Source organism: Psittacula echo, assembly GCF_963264785.1.
Source record: "Psittacula echo genome assembly, chromosome: 10".
In the NCBI taxonomy this organism is placed as follows: Eukaryota; Metazoa; Chordata; class Aves; order Psittaciformes; family Psittacidae; genus Psittacula; species Psittacula echo.
Window position 1 is genome coordinate 19,116,060 of NC_137741.1, and position 21,245 is coordinate 19,137,304.

At 42.2% G+C, this 21,245-nt stretch overlaps 1 protein-coding gene across 1 annotated transcript in view; it reads right to left on the reverse strand.

The window, feature by feature from the left end:
• Positions 1-21,245, reverse strand: part of ADAMTS17 (ADAM metallopeptidase with thrombospondin type 1 motif 17) — a gene marked incomplete at both ends in the record, with an annotated part of 167,710 nt that overhangs the window by 41,540 nt on the left and 104,925 nt on the right. Inside the window, 4 exons of the mRNA XM_080625984.1 lie at positions 3,962-4,042; positions 9,212-9,286; positions 11,815-11,935; positions 21,020-21,147. Coding sequence (XP_080482110.1) covers positions 3,962-4,042; positions 9,212-9,286; positions 11,815-11,935; positions 21,020-21,147 — 405 coding nt within the window. The remainder of the gene's footprint in view (positions 1-3,961; positions 4,043-9,211; positions 9,287-11,814; positions 11,936-21,019; positions 21,148-21,245) is intronic.

A 21,245-nucleotide genomic window follows, 5' to 3' on the forward strand; every position in this document is an offset into this window, starting at 1 on the left:
CTGAGGGAAGCTCTCTTTGGCACATAGACAAGGGGTATGATGATGACCTGGTATTTGCATGCTACCACAATATAACTCTCTCTGCGGCTTACTTCTCTTCCTGCTTTGTTCCTCCATTTACAAAGTACCCTCTGCAAACTCCAGACAAAATCCTGAAGTAGGATTGCTTTCCCCTGCCAGAGCCTCGTGGCTTCCAGGCAGATCAAAGCAGCCATCACACTGGCCTTGAGGAGCCTTGAACATGACTAATCAAAGCTGTGAATGAGATAAAACCATCTCCATGCAGTATGGCTGACGAGTAAAGATAGCGTGGCAAATGCTCAAACAGTGTAAAAGAGCTTGAACGACTGAATCTATGCTTTGGTTCCAGCTCATCACCAAAGGAAGTCGACTCACTGATGAAAAAGAAAATGTTTAATCTTTGTGGACCTCTTTTCTGGGTAAGGTTTGATTTTGATTGCTGGAGGCACTGCTCCCTTAGTGACTGAGGAGACAGAGAGTTTGGAAACAGCTCCTTGAGGATTGCAGGGACTGCACTGGAAACTCAGTAAAGTATTTGGGCTGAAGTATTTTTGCCACTGTCTTCATTGCACACAGGTGCCCCATCAGTAAGGATCAATGCTGCAGCTATAAAACCTTCATGTCTCTTAGACAGAGTATTGCTCTTTCTCCAGTGTCTTCTGTGACACACAGAGAATAAGCAAAGCATGCAACAAAGAACACTTGCCCAAACTCCCTGAGAGCTCAGCGGCCAGAACTTGTTTGACTGTGGTGGAAAAGCCCAAACAGGAAAGCTTTTATGAGCCCTTTTTGCCAAGCAGCCTTCACTGATTTAAGCTGGTACCCACAGGATTCATTCTGCCTTGGACAGCCAGCTGCAGTTCTCCTGGGACCCTGTGCCTCAAACAGGGTAGAGAAGCACAGCTCTTTCTGTTCCCCCCACTGTGGGTACATTTAGGTAGTAGTAAGAATCCACTGTTACAGATCTAACATGTTTCTGGCTTAAAGTTGTACAGTAGAAGAAGCAAAAGGAAAAGGAACCCCAGCAACAACCCATAACTTCTTTTTTTCTTGTTGGCTGGAAAACAGGAACTGACCAATCTTCTTCTAAACCTGGCACCTACTCAGATCTTTATTTTCACCTTGGGTCCCTCCAGCTTACTTCCCAGCCTGTGGACACAAACTGCAGAGGCATTTCCTGTTCAAGGTGGTTTTTAAGCATTAAAGCCAGCCAAGGCAGCCAGCGTGGGTTGCCTGTAGGTGGAGGGAAATTCTTCAGGCACTGCTCCCAGCACATGGAATAATGATTCCAAATTATGCTGGGCTCGTTTCCAAAGTGTTGTACCCGGTTCTGAATGGAAACAGGACCTGACTGGACTCAACTCTGTCAGTGTAATTGAAATAGAAAATCCTTCCATATTCAGTCCTAGATTTACAATGCATTATGAGGCCTATCAGAGTGATTGGAGTTCGTTTTCTTGGTCATCTTTTTCATCCTATTGGAACACTTCTGTTGGTATTTTTCAGCTTAGGTTAGCAAGACATTGGGTATCTTCTTTTTGTGTCCAGTGTCCCTTGAAAGAGAAAACTCTGAAAAGCTTAAAGATGTTCTCCTGGCTCCTGAACATGACCCAAAATGCTAAAAGCTTTAAAATAGCCAGATTTTTATCTACCTTTATGTGATGCACACAGGGCTATGTACTGCTCTCAAATACACACAGTCTTAACCTTCAGTGGGGAAATACCTGCTTTAGCAAAGGTTGCGTGGTCACAACGAAAGGCAGTTGTTAGCTCCACTTAACACTTGCAGTGCTGTTAGCTACCTGCCAAGCCCAAGCCCTGGACAAATACCCTGTGCAAATCCCACCAAGAGAAACAAAAAGGCTGGCTTCCAGAAGGCAGAGTATTTGCAAAACCCAAGGAAACACTGGTTCTCATTGTTCCACCAGTGCTTTGCTATGTCAAACATCTTACGTGTAGGCGTATTCCTCTCCCAGCAAGTTGGCTGCAGCAATAGTGGAAGTACTAGCAGTAGTGATATGTGCTTCCTACCAAGAAGTGGCACAAATGCCAATGCCTTTGACCTAAGGGCAGCTGAATGACATAATTTGCCCTCTTTTTTCCCCTCTGATGATTTGCTCTCTGTTTTTCCCCTGAATCTGGAATTAAAGACAGAGAACAAAAGCATCTTCCCCAGTGATCTTGCCAACTTTGGTAGCATCTCAAGACAGAAAACAAATATCACTAGACCTGAAATCCTAAGGCACAATCATTATAAAAATATTCTCAGCAGCATCCTATATCCCAGGACTGGATATTAACATCTCTTTTGGCTGCAGACATGGAGGATTATAAGCAACAGACATAGAAATCAGAAATCAAGGGTCTTATTCTGACTCTGCTACTTATTCCCTGCATATCCATGAGCAAGTTGCAACACCTCCATTTCCTCTTCTGCAAAACAGAGAGCAACTAGTTTCTTAATCCTCCCAGTTCTTATCACAGGCTTGATGTATCTCTGGAAGCAATTCCATTTTTCAGAGTGCTTTTCTAGCCTAAAACCTTGAGCTTTTGGATAAATAAAGTCTTTGCTTTGAGAAGCTCACTTTGAGAGAACCAGAACATGCACAAGTGAAAGCACTAATACTTGCTAGGCTAAGAGACAGCTGCAACATGCACCTGCTCCAACCACTGCAATGAGAATATCAGCACATGGAAGGGCTGAAACACTGTTTGATATGGAAGGACAAAAATATGTTAATACACTCATCAACAGCAAGAACAGCTGAGGTTTGACAATGCAGGGACCTATAAGCTGCAAAAGTTCACTGAGCAAAGGAGGAAGTTTGGGATTTTCTCTTACCATTTTGTTTTCCCACATAGCATAAAGAAGAGAGACAGAATTCCCCCATTTATGTATGTCCATGCAGCTCTGAGTGTGCAAAGGATGTTTCAATGTGCTGGGTGTTCTTTTGGGCCTTGGACAATTTCCCTTCAATTCCCTCCTCTTACACAGGCATCCTGTGTGAATGCAGGGCAATGGGGCATCAGCATTCCTGTGACTTGGTCTCCCTAGAAGTAGATGGGAGCTAAAGCCCTTCATCTACTGCACAATAATGGCACAAAAAGAAACACCCCTAAAACTGGAGAGAAGAGACAGATCACCAGACTGACAGATGTGTATTGTAACTGGCTGGTTGCATTTTACAAATGTCCTTCAAACCTTTAATCTAAACGATGAATAACTGGACAACAAATTTGCAGACAGACTCTGCCCTACAATAGCCTCACATACAAATATGACCCATCACTCATGTCTAAAACTTTGTTTCCAACAGGGAGAAGAGAAGAGGAAGCCTGTTTTCCTCAAAAGGAATGCAGAAGTAGATATGAGAAGAGGATTAAACAAGTTGTTCGGCCTGAGAAAATAGGGACAAGTGAACTGGGGGCCACAGCTAGCCCATCTCAGAGTGCAGGATCAGGTCTTGGGTACAGCATCAAGTGAAAACCTGCCACTGCAGGAAATGGTATAGGCGACCACATGGTTAGGTTATTGAGGGATATCTGCTGCCCTGTCCTGCCTCTCCTTCAGTCTGAGTTGGGCACCTTCCTATCTGTATCTCTGTCATTCCCTTCTCTGAATGCATTGTTCTCTTTCCCAAAGTTGTGTGCTCCTGGCAGTTATGTTCAATCCACTGCCAAGTTCTGTTTGGGAATACTTCTGTCTACATAGAAGTATTCTCTGGTCCTTCCAAATTGCACAGGGCCTGTAAGTGTCACACACTATCACATCATGAAACCAAGCCATAAAGCAGAGGGAGATTGCAACAAGAATGAAATCAACAGCCACTTCCTGGCAACAACAAACTTATCATCTTACAGGTCACTTAGCGAAGGGTCATTTTAACAGAAAAGAGAGCTGAGATTTGAAGGAAAACATTTGGGTTTTTTGTCTTTTTACCCAGAAAGCTGTGAGCAGGTTTATCCTCAACCACTCTGATCCGCCGGGCACCTGCAGGGATCACAGCTGCTTCGATGTAACCTATGGCAACAAAAGAGCAGATGGATGAGAACACGCCACAGGCAGCCAGAGGCATCAATCACTCAGTATCTCACCATGAAAAAACAACTCCAGCCCAAGTTGGGGAATGGGTGGGAAACACTTCAAATGAGATCCCTGCATTGGCAGCCAAGTTTCACTGCTGTGACATGCATGGTTATGACTAACATTTGAGTCTGAGAAGAGAGAGAAATGCACGTGTGCTGCTTAATTGTGACTTGAGGCTTGGGCTTAATTAGATTTGCTCCCTTTTGAATCACCCTGGCTCTCCTGCAGTACTGACAGGGATGCATGAGGACTGTTCCTGAGCTGATGCAAAGTGTCACAGTCAGGAGCAATACTGCAGAGCACAGAACAGACATCTGGGATCTGAAATGAAGTTTCCAACAGATACGCTTGCTTTCCCATAAAAACCCTGCTTGGGGTTATGAACGATATCTGAAAGGACTCACTTCCACAAAATACTTTGACAATGATAAAACTAAACAAAAGGAATTAGTGGAATAAATGGGGGAAAAGGCATTTTCACACATCAGCTTTCTGTACAGAAATTCTGGAGGATATAAAGGTAATGGTCTCCATGCATCAGGATGCTAAAGCAGAATTCCACAGCTCAGATTTGATGCAACAACAGAGCTGAAAGTTCCTTAAGGACTGACCACCAGTCCCTCTAAACACTGCCAGCAGATGCATATGGCACACGAGACCATTCCAGCATCTGACCTGTAGGAAAAGTTTCAACAGCATCCCATCATATTTTTATAGAATTCTCTAGGGTTTTATCTTTCTGAAACCCTCTTGGCCTTTTCATGCTTCTCTCAACCACCAGCAATATGATACTATTATACCACTTTTGACAGAATAACAGGAAGAATAATCAGGAGCTACAAGGAAATGCAGCCTATTTTCCCCCTCCATGGAGCCATGTGGAGTTATTTACAAACTTGTTCCATGGGGTAGAAGCTTTTAACTTTTTAACTTGTTCCATGGGGTGGAAGCCTTTAAACTAGGAAGCTGAGGAACATTAGAGCCCATTTCAAAGGTCTAGGAGCCAGGCAGAGTTTTTCCACTGGCTTCATTGGGCTCTGAATCAGGCCCCTGTGAATGACACCAATCTCATCATAACCATTACTTGATTCCTTCTAATTGGCCACCCAGTTTACTTTGCAGTGTATAACTTGGCACCTCTTTTAGGTTATTGATCTCATCTTTCTTTTAGATTTTAAGTACCTTATCGTGTATGTTCCCTCATCCCTCTTTTTGCTTTAAAGGCTCTGTGAAACTGTTCGGTGTCAGCCCTGCCTTTATGGAAATGGTGGGCAATCTAGAGCAATGGGCTGTAGAAATGCTGGCATGAAGAACAGTGACCTCTCTTGCACTCAGCCATGTTTTTTCCCCAATCATTGTATCTGAATGACACATTCCTCCTTACTTCTCCTTTACTCAGGATATTTCAGAAACAGTCAGTCATCCCTTGCAAGACAAACAGAAAGAGGGACAGCAGAGCTGAAAACCTTGCCTGTATACAGAAGCCAGAGCAGCAGCTCCCCCATTTGCTCTTACAGAGTCGGGAAAGTCATTACTTCCAGGGTAAATTTTCTTAAAGCCAATACTGAAACTTGTTATGAAATCAAAGCAGATGTTGGATTTTATCCTAGACATTGCCAGGAGTTGTTTTTTCATCAGCTAAGATACCAAATTACAATCAAATCAGTGTTTCAGAAGTCAAACATCCTCACTGCACCCCATGCATCTCCAAACCCAAGTGACAGTTATCACCAGACAGTAGCACCCAGCAAAGGTGTGATTAATGACAGTCTATCATGGAGAAACAGGCCCTATGACACACCTGAGCACCCTGTTAGGAAGCCAGTTTAAAACATGCCCAAGTTTCAGGTAATGTAATGTACCTACTGGGGAAATATTTACTTATTTAGTTTTTAAATCACACGCCAGATACAAATGGCCAGAGTTGAATCATGCGGGGGTTGGATACAAAGTTCTATTGAATTTAGTGGAAAGCCAGTCACTAACTTCAGTGAACTTTGGATCCGTCCCCTGCCCTAGCAGCAGCCAGGAGTGTGTCACACTGCTTTAGAGGTGAGCAAACTATGGAGCTGTGCTCGAGGTTCAGCTAGTGCCATAAATACACTCTCATTTCATCACTGTGCCATGAGAGAAACACCACGTGGAAAAGTTGACTTTTATGTCACTATTTACAATAGTAAATAGAGTAGTGTAAGCTATTAATAGCGTATTAGTTCTGGAGACTGTTTAGTTTGGATTTACACCAGATTTTTCTCCTCATGTAATTTCTAATCCTGATTAATGGCTTGGGGGGGTTGGACTCACAGCTCCTGAAAAAGGTGAAACATACCGTGCTAACTCACTGAGATCCTGCGGCACAAACCCGACTGCTGACCTGCACTCTTCTGTTAGCGAACTGCAAACCACTTTGCAGTTGTATGGATCTGACCTGTCCTGTTGGAGATGCAGAATTCTTGGGCATGTCCCACTGGGAGCATCTTGACACTCTCATTTGTTATTTCCAGCAACATTTTGTGAGTTAGTCGTCAAATCCCATTGCAAACAGACTAGGTGTCATCCATGCAAATTTGCCACAGGTACAAACTCCGATTGCCACCACTGCTCCAGTCTGGTCCTTAGAGCTAATGTGAGGCTTCTAGTCACAGAATATTCCTGATCTTTGAGATAACTGCACCAGAAAACACCTCCATTGTTTTCCGGGCACATTTTATTCAGCAAACTGTAACTGCAGATTGCCAGAAAGATTATCAAGTGTCAGCCAGTGAGACCAAAAAATAAGTCTCAGAGCTGGCCCTGAGTCAAGGACTCTCAAAGATCTGTTGGGTCTTAGGATAATTGTCTGCAATGCAGGGGGTTGCAACGTTGGGCTTAAAGTTCTGCTTTAAATGAGGAACTGGCTAAAGACTGATGAGATTTGGCAACTATCAGGCAGTATTTCTAGTAATTTCACCCATAAATCAGACTGTTAAGATGAGGCTTTGAAAGTACAACAGGAGAACTTCATTATTTGATAATTTATAGTGTTGTATGTAGTATACTCCACCTTGGGAACAGTTACTTTGGCACGCACCAATCTTTCTGGATAATCTGCATTACATCAGTGTCTCAGGAATGTAAGACTGTGATTGAAGCAAATCCTAGATACAAATTATATGGTGTAACTCGTATTAGGAGAGACACCAGAACAAAGAGGTGGCTTTGTCATCAAGGAGATTAATATGTGAACAGTGGCTACTGTATCTTCATTTAAATGCTGGAGAGATTTGCAGAAGAAAAGTAGCTCACACAGGAAAATCCATTGTTAGCCATTGTTGTTATTCCCAGACAGAACAGAAAGTTTAGTGTGAACTTCAGAATGTCATAGATGTACTACAAAACCCTTCTCCTGGTTCACATTGCAGTGAAAGAGGGACTCTGAGGTAAAGGAAAAATTATCCCATGGCTGAAAGTACTGATCTCTGGGCATTGTACCCTTGTATCTTATCTCTGTACATACAGGAAAATTAGGTGTGAGAAAACTTATCCCATTATCAAACTTCCCAAAAGTGCTTTGAACAAAGATCTCAGGGTAGAAGCCAAGGAAAACAGGCTGCCCTGCCTACCTGCTGGTCATGGCCAGCACAGCTTCCATACTACGTTAGGAATAAATGCCGGCTGGGTATCTCAGTTTCCATGATCCTTCCCACCTCGCACCTTTGGCTTAGTGCTAGTTGTTGCAGTGAAGTGGAAATATGTCCAGAGGTAACTAGATGTCCATTTTCTGAATAGTGGAGATGATTCTCACTTGTGATTAGCTTGAGGGTAACTCCTCCATTGGCACCTGCCCACTTCCAGCCATGGGATAGCTCATGTGGAAGAAAATCATTTCGCTGGAGAGCCATGGATAGATTTCAAAGCCTCCTACTATTGCTGTGAAGTTGGTTGCTGGGATTTCTAACTTGCATATTGTGCTTACACCTTTATAAGAGATCCCAGAGTTAGCCCTAGGGCTCTATTTTCTCATTATTTAGATATACACCCTATTGACAAAAAAAATGGTTTCTTCTGTTGGCTAAGGATGCTCCTAACCAGAACTGCAGCTCTAGTGTTCAAATACTCTTTCTTCCTCTTAAAACACACGCTGGACAAGTAGTGTACACAATAAAACACCTTTTTCGCCATCTTAAAAAATTACTAGAAAGATACACTCTGCCCCAAATTATAGTTACAACAACTGGCATATCTCACCTTATTATGTTCTGCCATTAAAAAACCTCAAATACCTGTCTGTGATCCTTCTTTTGGATCACAAGTAAAGGGCAGCCATGAAAATCTTGATATGGTTGAGAAAAATCAAGAGAGACAGATACAGACTTCATTCTCAGTGCAGGTCTCCGAGCATTACAGGCACAGCTTTGGGGTCTGGGCAGAAGGCAGCAGTGATAAATCAGCTACCCAAGAGACACAAGCCAAAGAGCTGTCTTTATTTCTAGGTCTCCTGTACAGTGGCAGGGAGACAGATGGACTTCAGAACAAGTCTGTGCTTGGTTTTGAGAAATGACTTTGTAGAAATGAGTACAGAGCATGCAGCCAGTCAAAAGTAAACCTCAGTCTAAACAGTGCATTCAGCTGGTCTACTGAAACCAGCTGCAAACAAGCGTATGTGATGCTTAACATCACAAATAAAGGCTTTTGCTCTCCTCCTCAAAAGAGAAATGGAACACATTTCTGGTTGTATCACTGTGGATCGCAGGTGGCAAGATGTGAACTGCTGGATCTCTTTATGAGACACTTTGAATGTTCTGCCATTATGCCCCACCAGGGTGGCAGAATCTCATCCCCGACATTAAGGTTGGAAAAAAAAAAAAAAAGAAATAGATCTGGTTCTTTTTACCTGGTTAATGAAAATTTGGCTTTCTTTCATGCAGACAGGTTTTCTGACAGGAAAGTATCTGTACTTGGTATCTTTGACAAACCAAGCTAAATAGCAAAAGGACTTGAAGTTTATCCATGGCTTTTGATACCAATCTCCCCAACTAAACCAACCAAAAGAGGACAAAGAACCAACACCAAAGGATGTTACCAACACCCATTGACACTGCAAACAGCATTCAAGTATCTTACACGAGAAACACTTGGGAACAGCCTTTGCCTTTGCCATCACACATGTGGAAACCTTCTTACAATGACTATTGGTTACTAAGAAACAGAAAGGAGTTGGCATGGATTAAGTTCAGTTAACAGAGCTTGGTAACATCATTTGCAATCACAGAGGACATGTAGCAGGGACCAATCCTGCAGTCCACAGAGTCCCATGTGCAGAGCAGCTGAGGATCTGGCCCAGAGGTTGCAGCTGCAATCCCCAAAACAAACACCACTCCAAAACAATCAATGTCTCGATGTTTGAAGTCTATTCTCTTCTGAAACAATAAATCAAGCATGCTTGACTCAGTGTGCTGGCCTGGACTTGGATCCCAGCAAGTTTGTGGGGATCTGCCACTGACCTGTGCAAACATTCACACATCCAAATGCTGAATCTGTTACTGGAGTCATCTTGTGTACTCTCCTTTGCTCCAACTTCTGTCAGATTGTTGCACATATTTGCTTACATGTCAATTTAAAGAAAAAAGGCCAATTTATCTCTTGAGTAACCTCATGTTTGTTTGTGATACTTCAGAACCAAGCCTGGAGCTTTGCCTGCTGCATGAGATTCAGTAAGTTAACCCAAGGACCTGATCCTGCAGAACAGCAATGCATGAGCAGAAATTGATGGGAGTAACTCACAATGCCCAAAAGGTTTGCAGAATCAGGGATGGGAATCATAAGTGAAACCAACCCAAGTCTGCTTTCAGTGTCTAACATCAAAGAAATCCAAAAGCAGAAATACATGAACAGTGAATAATTAAAAGACTCTCAATATTCCTTCCATTTTAGATGGTGATTAAAAGGGCATAATTTAAAAGAATAAAAAGCAAAGATGATTTCAACCTGGAAGAACGTTTGACATTTTGTGGATGTTATTTTTTAAAAACTATTATCACACACAATTTAATTCCCTTTAAAATTAATAAATCAAAACATCTAATGCATGTTTATGAGATTATAACTGTAGACACAATTATCTCATAGATTATGTGAGATGGGTAAAGGTGGAAACACTGTACTGGCAAAGCAACAGTTGTAGCAGTTTTTTGTGCTTCTGAAATGATCAGCAAAGAATAAGGACTAATAAATGCTTGCCCACTGACCATGATTCAGCCAGCCATCTCTTCTTAGCTTGCAGTGCACTGGAAGTGAAATCCTCCTGTAGTGTCCTGGCAGCCAGACAACTAGTTAAGGCTGAAAGTGTTCTGTTCCTACAGCCTTGTGAAGTTACCACCCTCCAGCAGTCTGCCTAGTTGGAAACGGGTGCAACCTCCTGGCAGTGACCCAGAAATCTCCTACTTATCTGCACAAGATGTTTTATAGTCTCATTGGAAAAGATAAGAGAGAGATACTCTTCAGGCGAAATTAAGAAGTTCATGAACAGCTATAAAATCAACTGCAGAAATGGAGGGGTTTTCAATGGAAATAAGAAATTTTTCTATCATTTGCATCAAAGGCAAACGCCTTCACATAAGCAGGTGGAAAATTAGTGGGACAGAAGAGTCAAAGGCAATAATGCAGGTAACCATTCAGCAGGTAGGCCTAGCAATGCAACATCATGAATGTGCTCCAGAAAGATGTGGTGCAGGTGAGAAATCCTAACTGCATCTCGGAGAAGGTGACAGATAAAGCTAGCTCCAAAGATGAGGAGGAGCAGGGTACAGAGGAAGAGATCAATGAACAAAATCAGAGGCTAAGACTTCAATGCTGAGACCTTGATTAAAGGAAGCTGTTAAGTACTCATGTGGCTTTAGTAACTAAACAGAACCGAATCGTGTGCTTAAAGGGAATCTTTACATGCTTTGCTGAACTCAGCCTCAGAGCAGCACGTGTTGAATCTATTTCTCCAAACAGAAATGGCAATTCTGTATTCACTGAAAAGGAAATAATTTTTTCCGGACAATTCCTTCCTCTTGGAGCAGCTTGCAAGTCCTGAATTTGGCTTTCCCTCCCTTTGCCTGATTAGGATGTGTGATAACAGGTTTCTCAGAAGGGCAATACAAAAACTCTGGAACAAAGACTAATTGAGACACCAAGCTGTATATACATTAATGTTTAACAAGAGAGGGAAAGTCTTAACTCTGGCCGGAAGCTCTTGTATCCCATGTGGATATTATTGCTGGCAGGGAATCAGTGAAAATATTCAGAGGGGAGAGCTCTATCATTTAGCTGAGATATCCTGATTATAACATGAATCATCTACAACATGCAACATGCATCATTCTGAGTTCTCAAAGAGCTCAAAGATGATGCTGAAATCAGACTTCTCTCCCACTGAAAAAGACACTGCAATTTTGTCCCTTATTTAAAATCAACAGCACTTGTAGCGTTCAAAATGAGAAACACCTTCATTCTGAATTTCAGACAGAGGCAATGGCTGGTATCTGGGCAACTGGATAAGAAGCAGAGAGAGTTATCACATTGGAATTGAGTTGGGGTTTGGTTTGTGTTTGTTATGTGTTTACTAGGGCAGATGAGTCCAATGCTATCCAAGAAGAAGAGCTATTACTGCCACTCTTTAACTCTCCTCAAGCAGTTGAGAAAGCCTCCACTCCACTAAAATGCTGCTGAGGGTTACTCACCCATCCCCTTGGTGTGGTTGAAGTCGCCTTTCACCACTTTACAGGTTTTGCCATCACCACTGCAGATTCCACAGCGATCCTCTTTGGCAGCTGAGCCAATGATTCCATCGCAGCCAATTTTCTAATGACAACAACCAGAGGTCCCCATTATTTTGTTTGCAAGGTTAAAGTATTTCTATACATTGAGATCAAGACTAAGACAGACATCTGACTGAAAACCTGCATGGGAAGAGAACACTGGGAATTAGGGGAGCACTCATTTGGAATGGTGTTGAGTTGGTTATGCAGCAACCCCCTAACACTGTTTTCCCTAACACTGAAAGCATGAACTTTGCTACAGAAGATTTAACTGAAGAGTTTCACACACACTAGTTATTCCAGATACCATCACAGATTTCATACTAACCCACTCTAGCTTCCTTCAAGCACAGCAGGTTAAAATAATGTTTTGTGTTTCTATAGCAATTTCCATCTGAGGAACTCAAAGACATCCCGGAGAAATGGACCTCTACAGTGGTACTTAGTTTAGAGAAAAATATGTTCTCCTTAAGTGAAAATTAACCCAACTAACCAGAATCCTAGTCATAGCCCTTCACCATACAAAACCTAAGTGCTGTTACAAGTTCCAGTGTGCTGCTCACTGAATGAGTTCTGCGTTGGATCAGGATCTGAACAGGGACTGTAACATTCAGTTTTGATGACACTTCTGCAATACCTGAAGAAAGACCTCACGAACCAGATCGTTCAAGACACCTGCAATGCACTGTAGCTCAATGGAAGCAGGTCAGGTTCATATTTGGTCAATCTGTGCCAAAAGATTGCTAAAACAATTATGACATTTTCTATATGCTTGCACTGTATTAAGCTTAGACATGCACTTGATAAAGAAAACCCCAAACAAGAATTCCACCTAAAGCTTCCATTTTACATGGTTGTTTCATCATTTGCTACACCTACCTAAACTCTTTCCAACAAAAATCTAAAGCTTTGCTTCCACAGATGGGTATTACTATGACAGTCACAGTATTCTCCCTGTAGCTATAGAGACTGTCATGGTAATCTTCCTTATTCCCCAACCATGTAGAGGTTATGATGGTGAACACTGCACATTTGCATATCTTGAGGTTGATAAGATTTACTTTCATTTACTTTTTCTATGTTTCCCGTCCATGTAAGACCCTGGAAATACTCAGCAATTTACTCTAAAAACATAAATTTCTACTGAAATAAGAGTTGTCATTATGCAAGCTATTAGGAGAGATTCTACTATTAAAAATAAGTTACAGATTTATCCTCTGTAGATAAACAGTTTCTTGGCACATGAGTTAGCATGATTGTCACTAATAATATTTGAATAAGGCTGTTGGGTCTCTTCTTTCTCTTGCCTTCTTAAAGCGAAGCCAGAGTAAAGTTGGAGGGAACTGAGGGAACAATCAAAACAACAAACATTTTGAGCAATAGGGTAAGCAGAGAAATATTAAGAGAACTTGGGCTGTTTATCTGAGACTGTCTGCGTGCAAGCAACACAATTTGGACCTGAACTCAAACATTCCCCAGTTTCAGAAGACACTGGCCACTGCCTAAGTCCAGATGTATTATTACAGGGATCAAAGATTGCCAGGGTTCAGACGTGTTCTGATGCAGCATTCGTCTGGGTAAATCATTACAGACAGACCCATGCTGAGAAAGGATGATCATCTTAAACGCATACAAGGGAAATGCTGCTCATTAACTAGAATAGCATGTAGGCTGGTGGGCAAGAACTACAGGGAAAAACCTGTATAAATGGGAGTTAAAGGAAGGTATGAAAACAACCACAGAGTTTCTGGCAGTTGCAATTCTCAAGTCTAAACTTCACACCCATGTCCAACAAATAATATTGGGATATTGAATGTGATTTTGCCCCCAAAACAGAAGGATGTCCCAGCAGTAATCCTTCCAGGAAAATAAATATGATTTATTAATGGGGTTGCTGAAAAGCAGCTGGAAATATAGGCCTGCCTGCCACCCTGCTGAGATACTGGAAAAGCTGCATTTAATTTAAGACTCTAGTGCTATCTTTTATTGTCCTGCATTGTTATTAGCACTATGTGAGCACACAAATGAATAAAAGGAATATAATGAGTGTTGAACCACACTTATTCCCAGTGCTACATGAGGAGTCTGTAGGGCTGTAATGGAGGCAGGCAGAGAATGGGGAGTTAGCAATCACATGCTTCGCATTTACGCTGTAGTCTCCCAGATAATGTAAACCAGTGCAAGGCAGCAAAGCCTCTGAAGGAATGAATCCCCCCTCTTCTGACACTGGGGTTCAAGACAAGCCATTTCCTCCCATTTCGTAAGTCATCGACACACTTTGACTTGAGAGACCCTCTCTGAAAGCATGGAAAGCGCACCCACTGAATCCACAAATACACCTCCCAAAACCTTTGCTGGTTTTTGCCTTTCATCTTCACCTTAATTCCCTGAGAGTGGAGGAAATGGGAATGGCCACTGCAGCCTTCTCTTCGATGGCACTATCCCTCCCATCCACAGGGCAGTCTTTGCCTTCAATCCAGGGCTTGAGGATTAAAGCCCCCACCAGATCTGGGCCAGAAAATGGCTTCTTAAAAAAAGAAAATCTTTAAGAGAATAACTCAGCTTTCTTTGTTGGCTTTCAGATGATAATTGATGTGTTCTTGCCATTTTATGGAGAAAAAATACCTTGGAAGCACTTTATTCTTGCCTATATAAATACTAGAGCCCATTTCTCCTTCCCCAGGCCTTCCAACCATTTACAAACTAAAAGTATATTTAATAATAGTACGTAACTAAACAGCTTTTGTTAAGATTGACAGTGGATTCCAAAAGCTGCAAAGTCATTTATAAACACTTTACAGTGACCATCTCAGTCACTCAGATCCTTTGAAAACTCCCTGCATCAAAAATACTGCCACATTTAAGTGCAAAGGGGAAGAGACAGGGCTGGAAGGGTGAGGAAGATGATCCATTAAGGAGTGAGCAGGGCACTTGGAGCTCATCTGTGTTCAGAAGGAAGATTAAAAAGTCCAAAGCCAGCCTGTTGTAAGCACTGCCTGTTTAGTAGATGGTGGGAGCATTCACCAGTGCCAGCCCCATTCTTAGACTCTTGGAGCTTCCCTGTACAACCCAGCATGGACTTGAACAGCGATATCCATAACTTTGGCAAAGGGACTGATGTTGACGCCACCCAGGTGTTCCACCTCCTGCCTGTACTAGCTGTTGAGAGCCTGTAGTGCTGCAGTACTGCTATTAACACCATCAGCTGGACAACGAGGAAGCCGATTTTAACCACAGCCAGTTCCTTGCCCATTTTAAATCATGTGAGTGCTGGCAAGAATCTTAAAGATGGCCTTTTGGGGCTTCAAAGTCCTTAGCATTGACCGTCACAATTATATCTACAGGTTTCTTAATAAACTTCAACCCAGGCAGGCTCCTACACTGACACCATGTTTTGGAACTATCCATTGACCTTGAAATTGGCAGGTAACTGCACATTTGCTGAGCCAAAGGCCTGAAATTAATTCTCTCTAAGCTGATATCTCAATCCACCCATCCTTCCCTCCCCCCCCCCTTCTCATCTTTATAATTAAACATCTGAATATACTGCTTGTTGGGTGGTATTTCCAGCTTCAGTCACTGCTGGCTCCAGCATAGGAAAACTCCTCTTCTCTTCTGAATACACATCATTTGGATTCTTCTGTGTGAACTATTTTCTGTAGTGCTTGGGTATTTTTAATGGTATTTTTATTTGTCTTTTCAATGGCTGTGCGAGAACTCAATTGATATAGGCTGCGTGAGTATGTTTTGCTACATAAACACAATTCTTTTTGTTATGTACACCCACCCTGTGTAAGAAATGACATTGTAGGCTCACAAAACTGTAATGCTTCCCATATGCTGAGCTAACTAGCTGTCTCAATGGATCAAATATAAATATTGATGCAACATGTGCCATTTTACAAATTAATCATGCATGGAGCATGATGGTTACGACAGATTCATCTACACTGCCAGTTCTTTGTCCATAATATCCAGCGTCCATTGATACCTCCAGGGATGGACCACATGAAACAGGAATGTACATATGTGAGCAACTGACATTCACATCTGAGGGCAAACAAATTCTTATTGCTTTGTTTTAAACATGACTTGTGAAGCCCTTGTGGGGGATTCTGGGTGTCTGTCGGGATTTGAACAGGAGGGTGAGCCTAGATCCCTGATCAAGCAGTTCATCTCTATGTTACTCTTATTTTTGTTCCAGAACAAATTCTGTGTGATGGATTGGAGTCCATGTAGAAGTTGGTTCAGCAAATATCCTCCTGTCATTTCCTGAGCCTTCAGATTTTATCTGAATCAGAGCAGCTCTGCTGGAACAGGAGACACTGCTTGTTTTAAATTAGCATTACCTTATCTGCATTAGATACACAGCTACACTTGCCCAGTGACTTTGTGTTTAGATCCCTTAGCAGTTCATGGGGATGCTAGATACAATTATTCTTGATAACCACTTTTTCACATTTAGAGCTCTAAAGTTTTGTGTCAGAACTCCTCTGTTCTGGCAGCAGAGCAGCCTATATGAGTGAACATGTAAATAATACAAAGCTTTTTCCCATCACAGGAACTCCTTTGCTTCTGCTCTCTGGTCACTTTCTGTAGCTACCCTCCAAACCAGCTTCATTGGATCTGATCCTACCCTGCTCTGGTTTGTACAAATGCCAAAGGGCTGCAGATAACAAAGGGTTTTATATCAAATACCCATTCTTTAAAAGAGACATCTATCATGTCAGTTCTGGATTTGAAAATAATCTATATTTATCGGTATATGATATATTTGTCTATACCTGTAAGTATCTCCCTTCTGATCAAGTCTTATTCTTGGCTGCTCCAGCCACAAGCAAAATATAAAGCCTCCAGAGTAGATAATATAATTACTTGGCTATTACATCCTTTCTGTGGGTTAATATAGAAGAAAAATAGGGAGAACCAGCATGATTTTATTTTTCAAATCCCACTGTAAAGTACACTAGAAAAGTAGTAAGATACCAACAGCGCCTTGTCACTGTGCCCCGCCAAAAGCCCTGATTCTCTTTCTAGGCCTGAGATTACATTGCTACAGAAGAGAAATTGGAAAAACCAAAAAGGTACTTATACAACAGGTTTCTGCAGTTCAAATAATCCTTCCGGACTGTGTGCACATACACTAAATAATTTATCAAAGTACAGTGCAAAGCCAAGTTGTTGTATGGAGACAAGCTACCCAGTCTGGACCATCTTGTATTACAGTTTGTAACGCAGGAATACGAACAATACGTGGAAAACACTCAAGTAAGGAAGTAAAGTCAGAAGTGCATGCATCAGTCAAATACAAGAAGTGGGTACTGAGTATGTAGAAAATTGTTTGCTAGCATCAGGTCCAGTAGACAACTGCAATTTATCCTCTGCCACCCCTGGCCCTCTCCTGACACTTTGCCTATCCCATGTGAAAAACTGCTCTGGAAATGTGTCTGTTTTCAAGTTTGTGCTCCACTTTCCTACTGTCTGACAAGTTTTTATAAGAAAGCTGTTCTATAGTATCTCTGTTGTGCCAGGACAGCCTAACATGTGGCTTGTCATCACAGAAAGTACTGTGGATTCACCAGCAAGTTAAAAGTAGATGTGACATGACAAAACGCTTATGAGAAAACTGTAGCTAGAGCCAGAACATCTTCACCTCTTAAATTGTTAAATCACAGCGAAGACTGCCCTTGATCCCAAGCCCAGTTCCGCTATGCAGGAGGTCTGTTTTCAAACAGACCTTAGATTACACCCTCAAGTACAATCTGTAGTCCCTACTGGAAAGTTTTTGTGCTATCATGAGCCTCAGACTAATCCTCCTTTGAGAAAAGCCAGCACAAAGTCATGTGCGTCACAGCAGTCAGCTGAGCAGCTTGTCTTCTCCCCACACCACTGTTGTGTGACATCTGACACCTTTTTCGCTCTACTTCTGCCAGTTTTCTATTAATATCAGCAGCACAGAGTGAAAAACTATAAGAAGTTCAAAAGCACACTGCTTCCACTAATCTTGACTCATGAAACATACACCAGAGTCTTAAGGAGGAACAAAACTCTCAGGAAATCCTCTCTCTGAAAGCCACATGTCACTTGAAGAGAAATATGGGAAGATAAAAGCAATCTGAGCTTCAGGTTGCAGTGCCCTATCCCATCTTCGCCATGACTGCAATGCCCATGCTAGAGAAAGCAAACTGTGGGAGCAGGCAAGAGAAAGGCAGCCAAGACTAGATGAGCATTCACCCTCCTCCTCCTCAGATCCATCAGACTGATCTTGTTCTCCAGCCTGCTACAGATCTCGTGTCTCTGAAAAGTCTCAGGAGAAAAGAAATTCTCTTTGCTAGAAGACTATGTGCATTTTGAGAAGAAAAGTTCAAAGACCTGTGTACACATTGAACAAGGCATGTAGTTTGCTTAGAAGTTGGTAAGGATAAGTGCATTTGGCATTACTTTAGAGGCTTCCCTTCTCAAAGCCTCCCTCTTCTTGCAAGTTTTTCTTTGCCATGTTCTTCTACATTGATTCATCATGTAACAATGATGCATGAGTTCCATTTAGGAGCATCTACTGCTGAAGGGAAAAGAGCTTTTACATTTCCTGGACTAGATGTTCACAGGCAATGGTTACTGCTAATTTGTCTGTTACACTGGCAATGTGTCATTCCTGCCTTTGAGAGCCCTTAACTAGAAGGATTACACAGGAAAATAAATAACTATAATACCACCCTCTGATTTCAGCACTTATTCTCTTCTTCAGACCCCCTGCAATGCTTGTAGCCAGGCTTTGTCTGCACTGGGTAAGAGTAATTAAAGAAATATGTTGATTAAATTGTTTTAATAAGCAGGGAGTTAGATGAGTATCTGTGGCAAATGGGGTACACAGTCACATATGGCAACTCTCAGCTCTATATAAGGCAGAAGAGGATTATAAATGAGTTCACAAGGCTTTCAAATCTGCTCGGCTTGAATTGATCATTTTGCATTTTCTCTCAGCCAGATGCAAATGGACTGAATGTTCTGCAGCTGTCATCACTTCTCTGCACAGTTAAAGGCAGTTGCCCCCAACTTAAGAGTGCAATTTGCTTTTCATGATGTACCTCCAAAGCTCTGTGCTCATAAAGGTTTTCATTTGGAGGGGAACTGGCTACTGCTCCTCACTGGAAGAAGAAAACATACATTGCCATAATGTGTGATTTACCATTCGTGGCTGATCTGAATGTTTGGAGCAGTGAAGCTGCCAGACCAGTGTAATGGTCAATGGCACACAGCTGGAGATGCACAGCTGGCCTTACTATAAAGGTTAGTAATGGATTTTTTTTTGAGGCTTTTTTTCAGATACAGCTGAAAATAGGGGAAAATTAAGTAACTTGGGATGCACAATGAACCTGGCTCTATGAATGCTCTTTGTATTAAAGAGCATCTAATGAATCAAACTCGTGTTGGCTACCCAGCAACTTGCTGTTCAGATTGTTCATCTGAATAAATTAGACAATTAAAAATGCCTCTTCAGCAGCATTTGGCAGGGAGCAGTGGGAAGTGTGTCCTGCAGCAGTGCAAAACTCAATCGAGGCAAAGCTTTTTCACTAATGTCATCACACTGCTCTTCGTAAAGTTGCATTATGCCCCCAAAGGCTCTTTTATACCAAGGTGAATATTGTGTTCATCTATCTCCCTGTCTAAAAGGCTCAAAGCAACAGGAATTGGTAGTTCTTCATCACTGCTCACAGAAATCAAAGATAATGCCAGATTTGGTGTGCCTTTTGCCCCAGGGCAAGCTAGCATATCTCCAGTGAAGTTAGTGAAAGTAAAGGGTGATGCTAGAAAGCTGTTCTGGTGATTAACACTGAAAAGAGGAACTCCTAGCACAGGATACAAATCTAGATGAGGATAAACTTAGAGGAAGAACTGCCAGGAAGAATCCAGCACTGGCAAGGCTGCAGTAGCCAATTCAACTGTCTTTCACATCACTAACATGTGTGAAGCAAACTTTGAACACATTACATGAATAGGAGAGAGAAAACTCACTAAGCGTCTGCCTTGTCACAGTGTCCGGGACAAATACATGAACCCCAACTTCAACACATTGCTAGAAGGACCCATTCCAAATGACTTCCTGTCATTTATGATCTTTAAATAAACATTTTCTTCTCTTCCTTCCCTTGTCCAAACCTTATATTTCCAGTTAATATAGGTATACGCAACTCCTCTATGTTTTCAAGAGATCAGAAATACCAGTTCTAAGAGATGGCTTCCCTAAGCATTTGATGTGCTGTGTTACAAACTGTCTCACTGCCTAGCAAAGAGTTGTATTAAAAAGATCTCCCACACCCAATTTTGGTTCCATATGCAATTTGGCTAGAGAGAAATAATCATCATTGCAACAGTTAAAGGCCATCACACCTTCACTCCAGGAAAAGCGAACCAAATCCAAAGACTCTTGAACAGAGTCCACTTCATGTCAATTCTTGACCTGTCTGACCAAAGATAGAAGGAAGCAATGTTCAGGGTTTGGCCAGTCCATCCAGGGACAACCAAGGGGACACTGATGGTCCCATTGCAGTATAGCAGAAGGAAGCCTACCCTGCATTCTCTCTGATTTGCCTTTTGTGTGACCCAAGCAAGACAATGAAGAGGAGAGACAAAAGCAAACTGGCTTGGGTTGTGCTCTGGGCTGCAGGATCTGCTGCTTTAAACCTATATTCTCTGTTGCATGGAGGTTTAAAACCTACTTTGTGGTAAGAAGGGAACCTTTTTCTTGCTGCAAGGGAAACAGGCCTTTCAAACAGTTTTGATGGGCCCCTACAGTAACTCACCTTGGCATTATATAGTAATACAGTCAAAAAAAAAAAAAACCACACAGGGGAAGCTACTGGCTCCTGCAGCTGCAGGATCCAAGGAGCAACTGGTATTGAAAAGCTTCCTCCATTTCCTAGGTGGGAAGCAGGTAGACCTAAAAAGCATCACAATGCTGGCAATGTAACACTTGTAAGAAGCTAGTGACAATCTGCAGTCCAGGATTGCCCCCTCACCTCAGAGACAGCCTCCCAGCCACCCCATGGATGCCTGTTCTTCTAGGATGCACACAGCTGCCCCAGACTACCCTTCACACTAGACATAAAACAAGAGGAAGTTACTCCACCTGGCACTTGCCATGTACACAGAGATCAGTCTCGTAAGGCCCACATGGAGTACCATCGAGGACTCTGTCTGTCACCAGCACAGGGGAATCTTTCCCCAAGGGAGAGCAGAAGAGCTCACATGGCTTATCTGGAAAAAGAAACACAAAAGCAAATGCCTTTAGAAAGACAAGTGTTTGAGACAATGGTGATGCAGTCTACGTGAATAGATTTGGAGGTATCTGTTCT